This window comes from Didymella exigua (assembly GCF_010094145.1).
Source record: "Didymella exigua CBS 183.55 unplaced genomic scaffold M421scaffold_48, whole genome shotgun sequence".
NCBI lineage: Eukaryota > Fungi > Ascomycota > Dothideomycetes > Pleosporales > Didymellaceae > Didymella > Didymella exigua.
Window position 1 is genome coordinate 22,064 of NW_022984822.1, and position 18,697 is coordinate 40,760.

At 58.3% G+C, this 18,697-nt stretch overlaps 6 protein-coding genes across 6 annotated transcripts; 2 read left to right on the plus strand and 4 right to left on the minus strand.

Moving 5' to 3' along the window:
* Positions 1–14: 14 nt before the first annotated feature.
* Positions 15–874, minus strand: M421DRAFT_9508 (uncharacterized protein; the record flags this gene model as incomplete). Its single annotated transcript, XM_033598266.1, has 2 exons — positions 15–771; positions 825–874. 2 exons carry the CDS (start codon positions 872–874, stop codon positions 15–17), a joined length of 807 nt encoding a protein of 268 aa, XP_033443811.1.
* Positions 875–2,321: 1,447 nt separating this feature from the next.
* Positions 2,322–8,472, minus strand: M421DRAFT_9509 (negative regulator of mitosis; the record flags this gene model as incomplete). Its single annotated transcript, XM_033598271.1, has 2 exons — positions 2,322–6,632; positions 6,691–8,472. The coding sequence occupies 2 exons, from the start codon at positions 8,470–8,472 to the stop codon at positions 2,322–2,324; spliced, it is 6,093 nt and encodes a 2,030-aa protein (XP_033443812.1).
* A 152-nt stretch (positions 8,473–8,624) lies between these two features.
* On the plus strand, positions 8,625–10,847 carry M421DRAFT_425619 (uncharacterized protein). The gene is made up of 2 exons (XM_033594134.1): positions 8,625–8,833; positions 8,887–10,847. Exons 1-2 carry the CDS (start codon positions 8,790–8,792, stop codon positions 10,811–10,813), a joined length of 1,971 nt encoding a protein of 656 aa, XP_033443813.1. The 5' UTR covers positions 8,625–8,789; the 3' UTR covers positions 10,814–10,847.
* Positions 10,848–11,708: 861 nt separating this feature from the next.
* On the minus strand, positions 11,709–12,202 carry M421DRAFT_104313 (uncharacterized protein; the record flags this gene model as incomplete). Its single annotated transcript, XM_033587002.1, has 2 exons — positions 11,709–12,137; positions 12,191–12,202. The coding sequence occupies 2 exons, from the start codon at positions 12,200–12,202 to the stop codon at positions 11,709–11,711; spliced, it is 441 nt and encodes a 146-aa protein (XP_033443814.1).
* Positions 12,203–12,626: 424 nt separating this feature from the next.
* On the plus strand, positions 12,627–15,054 carry M421DRAFT_425621 (uncharacterized protein). Its single transcript, XM_033594135.1, has 3 exons — positions 12,627–12,903; positions 12,955–13,518; positions 14,078–15,054. The coding sequence occupies exons 1-3, from the start codon at positions 12,880–12,882 to the stop codon at positions 14,660–14,662; spliced, it is 1,173 nt and encodes a 390-aa protein (XP_033443815.1). The 5' UTR covers positions 12,627–12,879; the 3' UTR covers positions 14,663–15,054.
* Positions 15,055–15,141: 87 nt separating this feature from the next.
* M421DRAFT_425622 (uncharacterized protein) lies at positions 15,142–18,691 on the minus strand. The gene has a single exon (XM_033594136.1). The coding sequence runs from the start codon at positions 18,610–18,612 to the stop codon at positions 15,241–15,243; it is 3,372 nt and encodes a 1,123-aa protein (XP_033443816.1). The 5' UTR covers positions 18,613–18,691; the 3' UTR covers positions 15,142–15,240.
* Between the last annotated feature and the right edge of the window lie 6 nt (positions 18,692–18,697).

Sequence of the window (18,697 nt, forward strand, 5' to 3'; positions counted from 1 at the left end):
CCGTGTTCTGACGCCTAGGAGAGCACCTCAGCTTTCAAAGCATCCTCATCCCAGCCCACCACAGCATCATCGCGTTTCGCCGCGAGTGCGCGGAGAAGATCCCACTTGAAATCTGGCAGGAGACGACATTCATCGTCAAGGACATCCAGAAACTTGTCCGCGCTCAGATTCAGATATAGCACCACCATCGCTTTCCGCAACATAGAGCCGCGCGACGTGCCGGTGTATGCAGTCCACACATGGCTCGTATGCGGGACAGCGCCGTCTTTGACGCATTTACCGATCAGCGCGGACACCACGCTGGTGCAGAACTCTGGAGCACTGACATGCTCGCCGAGAACGTGGGCGTTGATCAACGCTCGGGACTGCAGATCTGGTGGTAAAGAGCCAGCGTACAGCCACGTGAGAAAGACATCGAACGCATCCGCATCGAGAGTGGGCAGTCGGTGGGTGTCGCTGTTCGAATCGTCGTCTGCCCAGGGTTGTCTGCACAGTGGACATGCAGTAGCGAGTTTGCCTTGCGCTGCACATGCGATCCAATCGTCAATACAAGCGCGATGGAAGTTACCCCCGCATGACGTGGAACAATACGTCAACTCCATTCTCGTAGCGTCGAGGGCCTCGTGGCAGACAGGGCAGTCGCCTTCCACGACCTTGCGCTGGGGCTGCAGGATGGTGCGGAAGAAGGGTGACTCGCAGATGAGTTCCTCGTGGAGCGTGAATAGCTCTTCCGCTTGGCCGATGTTGAGGCGGACTGTTTTGCGGCCCATTCTGTCCGCTTGTCAGCTTCGAAGTTAATAATCATTGTGCGTGTTACAGCTCACCTGAGGGAGGCTTTCTTGCGGATGCCTGGCCGAACAGTTGGATCTAACATAGTGGGCACTGATATTTGAGTAAGAAAAGATGAGTAGCTAGTTGAGTGTTCAAGAAGTAGTATTAAGAAGTAGCGGCACTCATCTCGCGAGACTACATATACTCAGGACCCAATCTCACGGCTTCTCTCACCACTCGGGGTAGTGAGAGACTCACCACGGAATTGTGAGGCATTACGTTATAGCTCAGTGAAATCAGAGGTGAGGGTGGCTCGCAAATCATAGTAGGACGTACTATCAATGAGACTGGCCGAGTTTGAGGCGATGTTGCATGCTCACCTGAGGAGTCTGTTTACGTATCTCGGCACGTACTTTTGATCCATCATGATGTTGACAGTAATGCTGGCAGGCTCTGTGCGTGGTTAACAATTCGATGAAGTTAGTTGTGTGACAAACGTGAAGGAATATCGGCGCAAGGTGCCGGCATATATATGGCTGTATCGGCAACTTCTCTCACCACAGGCAAAGGGAAGAGGATAACGATGTAGGGGCGTCTTATTACGTCATATCGTTAAGATTGGGAGGTGAGAGAAACCCGAAGTTCAAATGAGTTGCGCAGCATTCGACATGAGTATGCAAACTGCTGGGGAGAGAAAGGAGGATTGCTTTGGCGGAATTAGAGTGAGCGTCTCTTAATGCGCACATGGCGAAGAAATGGCGGTACCAGTACAAAAGGAGACAGCGCCGAGTGCAAGGCTCCATCACGTTGTTCCATACATACCTGCAAGACGAAAGGTGAGATGAAGTTGCCCCTACATCCATGCCGATGTTGATGTTCTGAGCCTACGTCCCCTTAAACAACGATAAATAGTTATTAGTGACACAGATCCCGACCACCAATCTATACGTCAACCAAGAAAGGAACCACGTTCATCGACGGCAACACTCCCCAGAAAGGAGCTATGTGTCCACAAACAACAAACCCCAAATTCTGCACACAAACAGCTACCAAGAAAGATCGTTATTGCGAAGACAGCTTCCCAGTTCCCCATTACTATACGCAGTGACCCAGTCCAGTCCGTACTCCTCCAACGTGGAGGCCGTCACTCCGATCGCTCTGTTCGAGCGTATTAGACACCCACTGCCGGCCAGACGCTTAGCTGTCATCTCCGAACTTTGCAGAAACACGACAACAGCATCCCGTACTCCGAGTACCTGCGCAGCTCTTGGTGGTGAAGACAATGTGGATGCGCTGCAGGTCGTGTTGGTGGATAAAAGCTCATGTAATCACTCGTCTGGGACAAGATGGGTGCGTGGCATCAACCAATACATCCGTGTAAGCCAAGTGCATTTCCTTCTTCATTAAAAAGTTGGAGTTCGTAAATCCACACCGCAGCTGATCTTGAGAACGCTCATTGCATTCGGTACGTACGACTCGCACTGCACGAGGGCGTGCCTCTCATGGGTCACGAATCGCATCCCTCCCCCTTCCTTGACACTAGGATCATCTCACCCACTGCCAATTGCCCTTCCCCTCTCCAGCACCCCCGCCCTCAATCCCTCGACGACACTCCTCCCCACCCACCTCAACCTCCCATCCGTACGACACTGCGCCTCAGCCCACTCAAACACGCCCCTGAGCTCCCTCAGCTCATCAAAGCTGCAACTCCTCCCCAGCCGGCCTAGCACAAGTCTGGACTCAACCACCGTATCCCTCGCATCAAGCATCGTCTTACTGTGCGGATCAACGGGTAGGACGAGACTAGCATCGCTCGTGCCAACGAACTTGGCGATGGAGGGGAGGCCGAAGACCCAGTGGAACAGCAGATGCGAAGTGCGGCTCGACTGGGCCTCGTTGAGCGCCACGAGGGTAGCGGAGAAAGACGTCGAGTATGTGTCGCGCGCGCTTCTGCGGCGGACGTTGAGGGACTGGTTGCGTGTGAATGCCCTCAAGTGGGTCGCGTTGTGTGCGAAGTCGAGGGTGGTGGGCCAGTAGTTCACGTCTGTTGTCTTGATCTGGGAGATTTCGTTGACTTCGGGGAGTAGACAGGGCGCTACGAGGTTCTTCGGTGGGCAGGAGTCGTCGCGGAAAGTAACAGTGATGGACATGCTGATTGCACGGCCGGTGTCGACGTCGCGGATGACGAGGCAGCGCGGTTCAGCGGCGAGGACCCAGAAGTGGCGGAATGCTTGCAAATGGGCGCGGCTGTCTTGGACGTCGGAGGGAAAGAGAGGGTAGAAAGCGCAGATAAGACTGGCAATTGCCTTGTCACTCCTGCTGAAGGTCTGGGTGCCGCCAGCGATGAAGAGGGCGCCAAAGGCCATGTGAGCCGCAAGATGACTCCCATATGGTATTTCGGGACCGATGCGACCATGAAGGGCACGCAGACGACGTAAGATTTCGAGGTCGCCCGTGCCCGCCATAACAGTAGCAGCGGAAAGGGCGACGAGGTCCTGGCAGTTACGGACGGTATTACGGGCCAGGCGAGAGTCGTAGCGAATGGAGGTGAGTTTGGCAATCCGCATGAACTGGTCCAGGTACCTGATCAGAAAGTCGCGAACCCCAATATCGCCTGTGCCTGCATGCTTCAACGAGATACTCCATAGAAGGCCTGCAACAACATTGTAGAATGGCATCTGCTCGCTTCGCAACTTATTGATGTTCTTGAGATCGGAGTCTTCCCGATATTCCACTGGTAGGTTCTTAATCATCCAATCGTCTGTTGCTTCAATGTTGTCCCACATGATGATGTGCTTTGCGAGAGTGCGAAGGAGGAAGATATCTGGTCTGACGTAGTCGAACTGAGGTAGAGTATCTGGCACGTCGATCTTTCTGGCTACCATGCGGTCGTGTGTCTTCATATAGATCAATGCAATAGCGATCACTGCGCCTGCAGTTGCTTGATCCAAGATATGGACGACATTGACCGACTTCGGCGCAACCGCGACTGTCAATAACCGCTGGACGATTTGCATGTCTCGGAGGCCGCCCAGATCTCTCCCCTTGCCCAAGTTGATGAAGCCCAGGGCAAACCCCGCAGCCAGCCGATAAGCTTCGTCACGAAGTGAGTCCGGAGGCTCGGAAGGGTCTGGTACCTCGACATGCTCAATCTCAGACAGCATAACCTCACTCATCCGTCGATGCTGAGTATTGTAATACAGCAGACCAATCCCCATGAGACCCGTCGTTTGTGTGTACGAAGACAGGTTGAGCTCTGCAGCTCCTGCGGGCAGCATCCTGGTTACATGAACGGATAACAGACGTGTGACCAGTGTGTCCATGGTTCCCATGAAAGACGCAGATAGACCAAGTAATAGACCCACTGAGGTCATGGTGTGCTTTGGTGTTAGGTACTTAAAGGATAGCCATTTGGCGATCGTACGCAGATGACCATTCAATCCAAGACCTAGCAGGAGGCCGGCATGCTTGTTGGTCAGTTCGACAGGCTTGTTGTACATGATCCACGAGGTATCGATGCCTTGGGCGTCTCGAGCGATACTCAACCCGGCAGCAACACCCGCGTTGAAGAATGCCCAGAAGTACTTCTCTTCTGAATAATTCTGCCGTTCAGCAGTGACCACGTTGCCCATCGGCTTCATCAGACACGATGTCGAGAATCCGTACAGTGGGTACTTTTCTGTAAGCAGTGGCTTTTTACCACCGAATTTGATCATGGAGCTACCAACTGGCAATGAGAAGGTGCGTATCATGACCCACTGCATCAAGATCTTCTGTTGGTCTAGCATCGTAGCTTCGTCAGCTCTACTGTCTACACGGCATTCGGCAACGGTTTGCCTCAAGGGCTCCAGGAGAGTATGAGCTTCCATGAACCGCCGATCTTCACGGAAGATGAGCCTGGTAATGTAGTGACGGTTGACTTCAGCTGTAGACTGCACCGGTTCCGACCTCTCTGCGCTCTGGCAGATTGTGTGCACGTCTCGAACAGCTGCGGCGGTGTAGAGTGGATTGAGATGGACCTCGTGAATGAAGTCGCCACTCGAGCTCGAGTCCATGTCGAGATCCTCGCGTTGCACGAGTTGGAGCAGAGAGCTTGACCAAGTGGTTGGTGGACTGGCCTGACACCTGGTGATCGCTTCCATCAACGGCGCCTTTGCAGCTTCTGGTAGTGTAGCGATCGTATCTGAGCTGATACCGCAGGTTTTGATGAGCTCCACAACCTTCCTCGGGCTGAATGCCGGGTCGATATCGCGGAAAAACGCGTGCAGGGCCATTGTCCTCGGAGTGACGTCCGCAATAATCTCGTCGATATTGATGGACGAATGGGGCGATGCCTTGGACTTCATGATGAGCATGGCTAACGTTGGGAACGGTGCATAGCGTTGAGGGCCCACAACGGTACTGAGCCAGTCCAGCACGGAAGGTGGCGGTGCGTCTGATGGCCGTGCGTGGAGTCGTGTCTTGGAGCTCAAAGGCGACTCGTCGTATACCCATTTTTCGCTCGATGCACCGGCGAGATCATAATACCCTCCTCTTTGCCAGTCCCAGCCCTCCCAGCGTAGCCAGTAGCCAAGCTGAGCAAGCACAGGGACTAGATTACCGGACGGAGCATCACTGTGATCCTGTGACAGGACATTGAGCTTGCGCTCCTCGCTGTACAGGTGTAGCGAGACGAGGATTTCTGAAAGAGTAGACGGGCGCAGGTCTTTCTTGGCGGCGTCCTTCCTTGTATAATCTTTGGGGGCGGAAGCCCAATGGGCGTTTGCAGCCTGGCCCATGGGTGTTTGGCAAAAGTGCCGAGCAGTCTCCATACAGTCAGGAATGAGGTTCTGTTTCGTCGTCACCTGTCGGGCTACAGCGATCGTCTGAAGACCTGATGTACGTCTCGAGGGTGGGGCCATTGTCGTTGTTGCTGGGTCGGATTGCAATGCCCATCCCCATGTTGATGATGTCCAGCCCTTTGAATGCAAGCGTGAGCTTTGACGATCGCACATCAAATGCCATGCCGACTCGTCATCATTGATGATCTCGTCGGGCTTTGCCTGGCTGAGAGGACGCCCTGAGCTGCGGCGTTGGTGGGTCTTCGTCCGGCCACTCGGCTTTTTCGACTTGTCATCCAGCAGAGGTATCACGAGAGTGAAGATGGTGGACACGAACGCCACCCAATCCCCATCCCTGCTCATGAGTGTGTGACTTGGCAGTGCTTTACGGATGTGCCACCAGATCTGCAGGAGGAAGTCTCCGGCGTATTCGGGCAGAATGGTGGTCAACACACGGAACAGCTCACGGACAAAGCCGTTTGTAGGTGCGAGGCCAATCTCCACACGGTGTCTCCGCCAATCTGAGTCAACTACATCGACTTGGCCTGCTTGCCCAGACGATGTGAGCTGCCGAAGAGGATGTTTAGGAGTGATGGTCCTCTTGAGGCCTGCTGAGGCTCGTTGTCCGTCATTCAAAATAGCATTTGGATCAAAGAGCTTGAAAGGCCCCAAATCAAGCTTTGCAGGGAGATGAGTACCCCAGCCTGCAGTCAGAGATATGCTAGCGTCCGCGGTGCCCAAAGAGTTGAGCATCGCGACCCTCTCTACATGGCCAGCTCTTACTTTGACAAGATCGGTGGCGTTGGCAACGGGACCGAATTTCGCTAGTCTTGGGCAGCATGCGTATCTGTGGACATCGCTGCTAGGTTGAAGGCGTTGGGTTGATGCTGGGACCCTTAGGCGCTTCCTTGAAACCGAGATGTCGCATTGCAAGGGCGCAGTGATAGAAGGGTGCGAAATGTAAAGGTAAAGCATCCGCTTGTCTAGAGATGCAGAGTTGAATGGTGCGTTCAGTGTCAGAACTTTCGGACGCTCAGCTGTCTGTTTCTAGTCAGCATGGTCACGTCCAAGAATGTCTTGGAAAGTATGAGGGTCCTACCTGCGTAGCTGCCGTTGGATCATTCAACGCGAAGAGGCCGGGCTTCAAATACTGCATAGCCGGTATCTCGCCGACCGCTTCCATCAGCAGCTCCTTTCGCAACCCATCGGTCGGTTGGGCCTCGGCGCCCGCTTCAGGTGGTGAGAACAGGTTATCCACCTCATCGTAGTCGTCCATGAGGTCGTACTGGCTCTCTTCCATAGTGTCGTCGATTGTGTCGTCAATGTCTAAGAAGCTTCTCCGGGATGCAATGCTACCAGGCGTTGATGCTCGATTGCGGGACTGCGAACCTCCGAAGCTCGAGCGATCGTGGCCCAGCGAGCGCCGACTCCTTTGGCTGGCTCCAAAGCTACCGCCAATACTTGTGCGATTTGTTGCCAGATCCTGGAACGCTGATTTGTCGAAACTCGTTGACAACTCAGCTCGCGAGAGCAGTGAGCTGACACGTCGAGACTCTTTCGGCAGTCGATCAATGTTGAAGTCGGGATTGAGTTGCGAAGCGAGCACATCGTCTACCGCTTGGTCCGTCAACCTACCCTTTGTCTGTGAGACATCTTTGAAGGATGGCACGGGTGGTTTGCTGCGTGTGCCGATGCTCTCCCGGAGTCGGTCTGCACCTCGGATTGCAGGGGTAGTCGCGCCTGTTCCTGTCGAGGTAGCACCGTGGGAGCTTCGTCGGCGAACTTTGGATAGTGGCACAGGTGCGTGTTGTTTACGAGAAGCTGAGATAGATTTGGACTCGAGGTAGGTCGCCCACCAGATGGTAAATACATTCGTCTCGTAGTTTGCTGTGACGACCAGCAAAAGAGGCTTATCGCTGCCACTGCGATCAAACACGACTTCATTTTGCGGAGAAACGTAGATGATCTCCTCGGCTTTGTCGATAGCTTCTAGTCTCCGATTGTCCTCGCCATTTCTCAGAAGCATACTGCTGCGCTCACCACCCAAAAGTACGTTGACGACCAGTCCAAGCTCTGACAAAGGATCTGTGAACGAGAACAGCCTTGGGAGACCTTCCGTGTTGGGCGCCGCAGCAGACTTGATGAGGCCGTCGAGGAATCCATTCTGTTGAACTTTGTTGGGCCGCGCTGTAGCGATGGACGAGTTGTTGCGACGGTGAGTATGCGAAAGACTTTGGGATAGACTTTGCGAGAGGCTCTGTGAAAGGAACGACTGATCGTTGGTCATGAAGGAATTGGGAGGCGCCATAGGCACCTGCGGGCTGGAAGACGCATGTATGAGGGGCGCAATCTTCCTCTGCACCACAACGCCGCGCGCCGCTGGGAAAGCCTTGTCAACCTCAAAGGGAAGGTTCACAATATGTGCGGTTCCAGAGAGGAAAAAGACATGGGCTTGGGACCTGAGGAACACAACCAGTGCCCGCGCCCTGGTTTCGGAGACGCTCCCCGCATCCTCTGCTTCCGCGTCCAGGTCTGCAACTGGTTGCGTGCCTTGAGCAAGGAAAGCCTTTGACTGCTCGTGCTGTCTCGTTCGCCCAAGACTATGCGAGGCGGCCTCCAGAGGAAACCAGGTGAGCAGCGCCTGGATGACCTTTTCTTTCTCGATCTCAAAGTTGAAGACCTTGCGGACTATGCCGCCCCGCGACCAGACGACATGGTGGTCGGTAGTGACTACCTCATCTGCCTGCCCCTCTGGACTCTCGTCGGCGTAGGTGTCCCAGACATAGTCGCGCTCGGTGCAGTCTTCGTGGAGAATACCCTCGGTGACCAGGTACTGCAATGCGGCGGGCTTATGGACCCCGATTGAGCGAAGAGAGGCCATGCGGAGGCTTGTTTCGCGGCATGAGGGCGCTGTGGGTGCGAGAAGGCGGGTGGTGGGGTTGTTTGTTTGCGGGCGGCGCGCTACGGTAGGTATGTATGGTGAGTGACGCGCAAGGTCGCGCTTTCCCTTTGATCTGCGGACCTCCGAGATTCTTCACCTCGACCCTCAACACGACCAAACAGCTCGTGATTTGCCGTCAGTGGTCACTTGGCAATAAGACCCGTGATTTGTATCCAGATTTAAGCATCAGTCACGTGAAGTGGACTGCGTCAAGGCGAGCGGTCGTCGACACTCGAGCCCAAGCGCAAGCTTCCACCATGCAGCCCGTTGCAACCACCAAGGGCAAGCTGACACAGCTGAGGTAGTCATGGCTTCTGCCGAATTCTGCGACTCATGCACTGACTTTGTCGACAGATATGAGCTCCCACAGCGCGTTCACGAAGCTGCGATCTACCCCGTCAAAGCTCCCAATGGCTCGACCATCCTGCTCTACGCGCACGACACCGGCATTAGCATCATTTGGAGGGGAGGACGACCGCTGAAGAATCCCGGGCCAGCACCCAAGCAGGCACAGAAGCCACAGAAGGTCAATGGCGCCAGCAACGATGCCATTATGATCATCGACTCGGACGAGGACGAGCCAGCCCCGGCGCAGTCGATGCCGCAAGCCGAGTTTGAGGATGAAGAGGAAGAGCTTGATCCAGATCAGCCCTACCCGTCCATTGTACAGCAGATCCGACTCTCCTTCAACACTAGTGTCCTGCACATCGCCGTCCCAGGAGTTCCCACTGCCTCCGCTCTGCGGGCTGCAGACACAATACCAGCCATCTTTGGCAAGAAGCTAATCTTCACCGCCACCTGCGCCGATGCCACTATACGCATCGTCACTCTGCCGCTGTCGCCTCCACCACACTCGGCGAAGGCGAAGCCACTGAGCGCAAAGTCGCAGTATGGCGAAGAGGTGGTCAAGTTCCATGGGCACCAGAGCATTGCACGAGGCGTTTCCATGACGTGGACGTCAAGAGGAGAGCCGAGCGCAGAGAACGAATCCGACGATGACATGGACGTGGACGGCGAGGGCACTGCGGGCAGAACTCCAGGGCGGGCGCGCAGAAAGCAACAGGGCCGATCCCACTCACGACCCGCCACTGCACCTGGTTTCGACATTTTGGTGGCTACTCATTCGGCCGAGCTTGGAGGGCTGTTCAAAATCTGGCGCTTCGAGCTCACCGAAACCTCTGTCAACGGCGCGCACCCCATCGCGCCTTACAAATCCGTCACACTGCGCAAGCCTGCCTCCAGCATTGCTTTCAACACGGCGCAGTACCCCAAGCGCCGCCACTCCCAGCTCCTCATTACCGACCTCACAGGCACTGCGCGGGTCTACGACGCATTCGCGGCCACAAGCCGTAAGCGCAGCGCGAGCGGGCAGGCAGAGCGTGGAGCCTTTGTCACCATGTTCAAGTCTTCGTTTGAAGGCGTGAAGAGCAGTTCGCTCACACCGCCTATCCTCGCGACGCGGAAAGCGATCGTGGATGCAGCGTGGGCGTCTGATGGCCGGCATATTCTGGCGCTGCTGGCAGATGGAGAGTGGGGAGTGTGGGACTGCGATCGCTCCGGACCCAGCTCGCCCACGGACCCTGCAGCGTTTTCTCTGCGCGGGTTCGTCGGTTCAAGCGAGAGGGAAAGCAGCAGCAGCGGCCCGTCCAGCCCCAAGCGCGGCAGCCGGAGCTCACTTGCGCCAATGACACCCAACACCCGTCGCAGGAAGGAAGACGATCTCTTCCACGGCAGCTCATCTGGCAGTGCAGTGCCGATACGTGGCGGTGTATCCGTTGCCTCAAGCTCCTCGCCGAACGGCACAGCGTGTGAAGACTCCGTCGTCATCTGGTACGGCTCGGAAGTATACAGGATCGCGGACCTCACCAAGTTCTGGACACGGAACGCTTCTGCTGGCCGCGGCCAGTCTCTGCCAGGCCCTGGCTTGACACAGATCCACGACCTCCCGCTGCTGGGCGAGGCCATCACATCGATACAGCAATTCGACACAACCACGGCTGCATCCCGCATGGCCATTGGCAGAGACGTGCTGATTGCAGCGGAGCATCGCCTCATCATCTCGGCGAGCACGAACCAAAGCGTGGAGCGCGATCTGTTTGCGGCGACGCCAGCCGAGGAAGAAGACAGCAGACGAGCAGACCAGGCGCTGCTGACCCGCGGCGAGCTCGACCTCGGCGGCATGGGCCGGCTGCTCGAGGGCATGGAGAGCAGCGGCAGCGGGCTGAAGAGTCTGACCATGGGCAACGCGCGGAGAGTGCTGTTCGCGTCGTCGGCTGCGTAGACGCTGCAAGACTAATGATATCCCCGTTCCCCGTGCCCCGTGCCCCGTGCCCCGTCCCCCCTTCCCTGTCTGTTCTCTTGTGTGAAGCCACACTTCGCGGCCTAAGGTGGAGCTCAGCGACCAGACCCATTCCTGCTGCTCAGTATAGCCTCGCGAAAGATGAATTGCGCTTGCAGTCGCCGACGCCTTAGTACCTTTGCGGGGAAGACGGGGCTGTCTGGATAGCTGCGAGCGTGCACGACGCCTGACACGTTGCTCGTCGCGTCCGAGCCGCTTCCGCGTGCAGCTGAAGGCCGGACGAGGACGACGCGATGTAGAGTGTGTGCATGCGGTGCTGGTCTGTCTCACGGACGATTGCGCCGTTTGTTGGAGTCGGCGTGCGACATTTCCAAGTTTTATGGTGACGTGGTTTATGTCTTGATTCGTAGTCGTGCTTCTTTTAAGAGCAGATTCCTCTCGCCTCGTAGTGCTGTGCCTCGCCTTGTAGTGCTGCACCTCGCCTCGTAGTGCTGCACCTCGCCTCGTAGTGCTGTGCCTCGCCTTGTAGTGCTGTACCTCGCCTCGCGCACCCAAAGCCCGCACGCACGCACCCACGATGCACATGTAAAACACATATCGTACACCCCATCCACTCAGACACATACCGTACACCCCATCTGCTCATACACATACCATACACCCCATCCGCTCAGACACACACCACACACCCACCCGCTCAGACACATACCACCCGCTCAGACTCATACCACACACCCACCCGCTCAGACACATACCACACACCCACCCGCTCAGACTCACACCACACACCCACCCGCTCAGACTCATACCACACACCCACCCGCTCACACACATACCACACACCCACCCGCTCACACAATCATCCACCTCCCACCGTCTACTTCCACCGGATCATCATCTTCCACTCGTCGACCTTGGCCTGCCACCACGTCTTCCCCGGCGCGCGCTCAATCTCGGCCATGAGCGTATCGTAGTGCTCCGGGGCGCTGCGGGGCCGGAACACCGCCTGGCTCAGGGGATAGCGGTTTGCATAGCGGTTCTCCAGCAGCGAGAAGAGCGCGGTGAGCTGGGCGGTCTCCTGGGCGGGCGAGGCGTTTGCGTGCGTCTGCGCCGTTGTCGCGGGGACGTCGGCGGGGGACGGCGCTGCTGAGGTTTTCCCGGGCGTGCGTGCGGAATCCCGCGGGTCGTTGAGGGGCGCTACGCCGTAGGGGAGGGCGCGCGCTTCGATTGCGCGTGTGAAGGGCAGGTTGGGGCGGAGGGCGTCGGCCGGCCAGACGCGCAGGAGGCGCGTGTATTGCTTTGCGACCTTTGTTTGTAGTCAGTGTTTGCACGGCGTTTGGGCGCTGGGCAGGTACGCACTGTGGCTGCCATGCTGGGGGTGAAGATGCTGCGTGCACCCAAGCTACTATTGTAGACTGTTGCAGACTGTTGCAGACTGTTGTAGACTGTTGCAGACTGTTGTAGACTGTTGTAGAGTAGACTGTTGCAGACTGTTGTAGAGTAGACTGTTGCAGACTTTTGCAGACTTTTGCAGACTGTTGTAGACTGTTGTAGAATTTTGCAGACTGTTGCAGACTGCTGCAGACTGTTGGAGACTGTTGTAACCCTTTGCAGACTATTGTAGACTATTGTAGATTGCAGACCGCGGTCGATGACGCCGGGATTGGCAAGCGAGCGTTGGAGAGACAGGACGCGCTAGCTGCTTTCGAGGCGCTGCGCCACACTACCTACGGGACGGCTGCTCCGCTCTTGGGCGGGCGCTGTCGACCACGCGGAGCTGACAACCTCCTCGCCGCTCGACTGCACCAGACCCATCCGCCGCTCACACCACTGTCGCACATACACCACCGTTCGCGACGCTCGCACGCCGCCGCCCTCGGCCTCGCTCCCGACTCTTGCACGCACACACTCACACTCTTATACACACTCACACTCTCATACACTCTCACACACTCATACACACTCACGCTCTCATACACTCACGCTCTCATACACACACGCCACACGACACACGACACACACTCGACACACGACACCCGGGGCCCGCGATGCCTCGCCAAGGCTACGAAAGGGTGCGTCGTCCGACCCGCATCGCACCGCGCGCCGCACACTGACAGCAGCAGGTCGCGCACACAGACGACGCCGATGCCGACGGCGAGTCGCCCGAATCAAGGCCGCAGCAGTGGCCGCCCGCGTCGCCGCCACCGTCGTTCCGCAGTCGCGCTTCGTCGCCGACGGCGCGCCGCCCTGAAGACCGCTCGCAAGACGCGCTTGAAGGCCGCACACTCGATGCAGACCGCACACTCGATGCAGGCCACACACTCGATGCAGGCCACACACTCGATGCAGGCCACACACTCGATGCAGGCCGCACACTCGATGCAGGCCGCACCCCCGACCGCGCGCAGGACCGCACGCTCGCCGACACATTCGACTCGGACTCGGACGACGACGAGGACGCGGACGGCCGCGACGACCGCCAGCGGCTGATGCGCGGGAATCCCCAGCCCGACGACGACGACGCCGCCCCGACGCCGCCCGGCATCCAGCGACGCACGACGGAGCTGCCGACGTTCAACACGCAGACGCCGGCGAGCGGGCGCGTCTACGGCGGCGGCAACGGCGGCGTGTGGGCCAACCTCAGCGCCAAGCCCACCCGCGGCGAGGACGTCGAGGAGAAGCCTCCGGTGCGCATGTCCCTTTCACTTGTCACCTCCCCCTTTGACTTGTCACCTCCCCCTTTGACTTGTCACCTCCCCCTTTGACTTGTCACCTCCCCCTTTCACTTGTCACCTCCCCCTTCCACTTCCACCTCTCACCTCTCACCTCTCACCTCCCACCTCCACTTCCACCTCTCACCTCTCACCTCTCACCTCTCACCTACCACCTGTCACCTACCACCTGTCACCTCTCACCTACCACCTCTTACCTCTCACCTCTCACCTCCCACTTCCACTTCCACCTCCTACCTCTCACCTCTCACCTCTCACCTCCCACTTCCACTTCCACCTCTCACCTCTCACCTCTCACCTCTCACCTCTCACCTCTCACCTCCCACCTCTCACCTCCCACCTCTCACCTCCCACCTCTCACCTCTCACCTCTCACCTCTCACCTCTCACCTCTCACCTCCCACCTCTCACCTCCCACCTCTCACCTCCCACCTCCCACCTCCCACCTCTCACCTCTCACCTCTCACCTCTCACCTCCCACCTCCCACCTACAGCATGACTAACCCAACCCGCAGACATACGAGCAAGCCGCCGCCGACGCCACACCGCCGTACTGGGAAACCACGATCCTAGCCCCTGGCGCGTTTGGCGACGAGGTCTTTGTCGAGGGCCTGCCCGTGGGGTCGCTGTTCAGTTTCATCTGGAACGCGCTGATCAGCATGTCCTTCCAGCTCGTCGGTTTCCTCTTGACATATCTCCTGCACACGACGCACGCCGCCAAGAACGGGTCGCGCGCGGGGCTGGGCATCACGCTGGTGCAGTTTGGCTTCGGCTTTCGCTCGGCTGGGCTCAATCCCTCGGGCGGAAGTGACGCCGGCCAGGACTTCTCGGGCGCGGTTCCTGCTGACCCGGATGCGCACTCGTTTGATCCGGCGGCGCTGGGGACGGGGTCCGACGGCGAGGCGTCTGCGGGCTCGAGCGTGACGGGTAGTGATTGGCTTGCCTATGGACTGATGATTGTCGGTTGGTTTGTGCTGATTAAGAGCGTTAGTGATTTTGTGAGGGCGAGGAGACATGAGCAGTTGGTTCTGCAGAGCCCCGATCGCGGGCTGGGTGTTGCTGTGGTGGCCGAGGGAGAGAGTCCGGAGCGCAGCGTGTAGACGAGCGGAGCCAACGACGCTTTTTGTGTGGGCATGGGTTTGACTAGTATTTTTCTTTTTCTTTGATTCAGCGCTTTCTCTATACCACACTGTACCACACCGTACCATTCCATACCATAACATTCCATACCACACCACACTATACCACACCACACCACACCACACCACACCACACCATACCATGCCATGCCATACCATGCGCGGCGCGCAGTTGCAATTCTCATTCTCATCCTATTCTCACCCTCTTTCTCATCCTCATCCACGTCCACGTCCGCGTCCATGTTCTTCTTAACTTGACCTTAACCGCCCCCCTGATCCGGGGTGTACCTCGACACAGCCTGCACAGCACACACTGCACAGCACACACTGCACACACAACACAGCACACACAACACAGCGCACACAACACAGCACACACAACACAGCACACACAACACAGCAGACAAGACAGAATGCGTTGGAGATGGGAATGGGAATGGGAATGCGATTCACAACCCCGGGACAAGATATCGAACAGCGCCGGCCAAGAAGCAAACCCAAAAAGCACAGCATCGAGCACACGGCCCAGACATGGCCGCTCACCACCCGCCCCTAACCCTTCTCACCCTCTCCCTTCCCCCGACCCGGCCCGCAGTAGCTCTGCGCGCCCACCTGCGCACCGCCCACCCGCGCGCCAGGCCCTGGAACGCCGCGACCCTGCCCTCGAGCCGGATCTGCCTCGCATCCAGCACCGCCCTCCAACGGCGCTGCAGCACCACCACAGCAGCCTGCACCCTTGTCCTCTCGCGCGCCACCCGCGCCGCCGCGTGCGCGATCCGCAGCGCGCTAATCCGCGCCGCCACCTGGCGCCGCATCGCGAACCGGCGGAACTGCGTCTGGATCGTGCGCGCGGCGCGGTGCCGGGCGCTGAGGGGCAGCAGTCTGCTGGCCAGGAAGGCGAGGGCGAGGAGCGTAAAGTCGCTGCTGGGGATTGAGCGGGCGGAGGCGCGCAAAGGAGTCAAGAGCGCGATGAATGAGGGCGAGCAGCCCGCGGCTGCGAGTTTGGCTGCGAGGCTCGGCTTGCCCGCGGGTGCGGCGGGGAGGTACGTGTCGACGGGGAGATACTCGTCGACAATGTGTTCGAGGACTCTGGGGTCGGCGAAGGAGGTGGTCAGGTTGGCGACGCAGAGGCCGTGCAGGCGGGCGATTGCGCGCGCCCAGCTCAGCAGGAGGGCGGCGTAGTGGTCCAGGCCAGGTTTCTGCGGCGCAGAGTCGCTGTCGCTGTCGCTGCCGCTGCCGCTGCCGCTGCCGCTGTCCGAGTCGAGGTCGTCTTCCGCGAACTTGGTGTGCCGTGCGCACCACTGCGCTCTGAACCGCTGCGTCTCCTGCACAATGTGCGGCCAGTCGACCAGGCTGCCGAGACCGTGCTTGCCGACAAGCGACCACAGGAGGCTGAGCGTCTTCTCGCGGTGACCGTCGACAATCTCCGAGGCCGAAATGGCGCCTGCCGCTTGGCTGGGCAGACCACGGACGCCTTCGAGCGCTGAGAGGGCGACCTGGACGTTGTAGGTTTTCTGAGCGCGGCCGATGGCTGGGTATTTGAGGTGTTGCGAGAGCGCCCAGCTGTCCTTTTGGGTCGTGTCCCAAGTCAAGAGTTCGCCGCTGGGCATGGAGATGGTGACGGTCTCGTCGTGCTGGCTCCTGGACGGGTACAAGAGCAGCTCCACCAGCCGAGTGAGAACGATGCCGTCCCGAACATCGACAGCAATGTTTTCGATATGGTAGGTATACTCCTGAAGCGGATACTGCACGTGTTCGACCCTGTACTGAAGGTGGCCAAGCGGTCGTGTGATGTCGCCGTGCGATGGGAGAAGCATTGTAGAGAGCTGGTGGAGCACGTCAACAGACGTTTTGTAGGACGACGTCGACTGGAACAGGCAGCCGGGCAGCACGTCGGCGTTCTTGGCCTGATCGAGCAGCAGCACAAGCATCAGACTGCGTAGCGCAGTGCGTCTCCACGACCAGCCCTGCGATCCAAAGTCATCGTCGCCCCGTGTGATGCTGGCGATGCTGCCGACTCCCGGCTTGACGCGGACCGCATCGTCATTCTTGATGAGAAAGGCGTCCAAGAAATGCTCGATAGCTCGTCGCTCAGCACGGAGCATGCGCGACCCGTCGTCGGAAGCGGTTGACCCGGTTGAAAGACGAGACGGAGTCGTGATCTGACGTCCCACGATAGCCTCAGCTGCTGCCCGGAGGGCCGTGAGATCGTAGGATTTAGTCCAAAGCGTCAGAAACTTCTTCCTCACCCCCACATCGTCCTTGAGTCGCAACGTCTGAGTCAGCAGGTCCTTGGGTATGCTCAGAGCCCCAAACTGCAGAGAAGCCTGCAGTCGCTTGTGCAGGGGAGGCATTGATGGCTCATGGTACAAGGCAAGCATCCTCCTCCTCAGTTCTTCTGGCGGTTGCTCGTCATTGGGACTGGCGTTGGCTGCGTCGAACATCGAGTTCAACAGCTGTGTGATGGCGACCTCCTGATACGTGAGCCAGTTGTCCTCGTACATCTCTGGTCGCGCAATGTCCTCCTTGAGCACGGGGTACTTCTCGCGCGACTTCCGCTCCGGCTTTCCGACGACGGATATCATCTGGATGCCTGCGGGCGCACGTTCGGGCTTCTGGCGGCGCAGAGCAGCAGGCGGGGTCTTGTCGGTGTGGAACGGCGAAGACGAGGGAGGTAAGACTGGGCGCGTCTTCGTGATCCTGGGCTTCGCATTCTTGATGGCTGCGTTGTGTTCCTTGAGAGCTGCCTTGTGTGCTGCGAGACTGCTGGCTGCGGAGGCTGTGCCGTCTGCTCGAGACTTGATCGACTTGGTGCTTGTTGGCATGTGCTCACGGCTGACCTGTTCGCGCAACCTCTTCTGCGCTGAGCCTTCCGGTCTTGTCCGCACCTCTGGCCTGGCTCGAGACCGAGCCTCAGACTTCACCGATGACGTCGCATCAGAGCTCTTGACCCGGACCTTGGGCGGTTCAGCTACATTAGTGCTCTTGGTCAATGCCTTTGGGAAGCTGATCTCAATGTGCGTGCCGGTGCTCTTCTGCTCGACAATGGCCGTGCCTGGTGGGACATTCTCCTTGCCGTCGCCAGAGCCTGCGACATCGCTCGAGAACGAGACGCTCTGGAGTGATCGCGAAGATGTGCTCAGCGGCCCCCGCTTGGGCGCCGCACCCAGGGCCTTGCGCGTGACCCTCTTCTCTTTCTTCAGCGCCGAGACCAGGCTTGTGGTGTCCTCGTCTGAGACCGTGACCAGGTCCAGCCCAATGTCGGGCGATGTCTCTCGAGCTTTGCGCGGTTCGTGCACCGACTGTCCCGGGTGGATCGTGAGGTAGGTCGTGTCGTCTGAAGGCACGTAGATGGTCCTGCGGCGCGGGTCCTTCTTGGGCCCTCTCTTAAGCTCCTTCTTCTCCAGCAGATGTTCCTGCAGCTCGATTGTCGCGTCTACGTGGAGTGACTCCCTCTCCATCAAGACCTGTGACAGGCGCTTGCGATGCGACTTGAGAACGGGAGGCTCTTGGGCCGATGGCGGCGCCCTTGGAATCTTCTGTGCCGGTTGCGCCAGCAACGTGCTCTTCCTTACTCGCGCGTACTCAGGCATGGCTGGCGCGCGACTCCTTCTCCGTGTGTCCACCTCTGCATGGCGTTGCTGCTGCTCTTCTTCGTGCGCGACATCTTCGAAGATGTCCAGGCCGGGATTGAACGTCGCCAGGCGCGAGGCGCGTGTCGGTCGGCGTGGCTTGACAGTGCGCGGCTTTGGTTGTATCTCGGTCGTGAACTCAATGTTTGCCGTCGTGCCGTCCTCGACGTGGCTCGGCGCGTAAACAGACGAAGGATGTCCGTAATCATAGTAACGACTGCTGGGGAATGATGCGTTTGAAGGCGCAGGACACGGCGTGCCCGCTGTATATCTGTACATTATGGGCTCTGGTGTGTCTTGTAGGGTTAGACGCGCCTGCGCAAAGTCGGTGGAGTCTCCCAAGATGCTGCGCGGACGAGCGTGG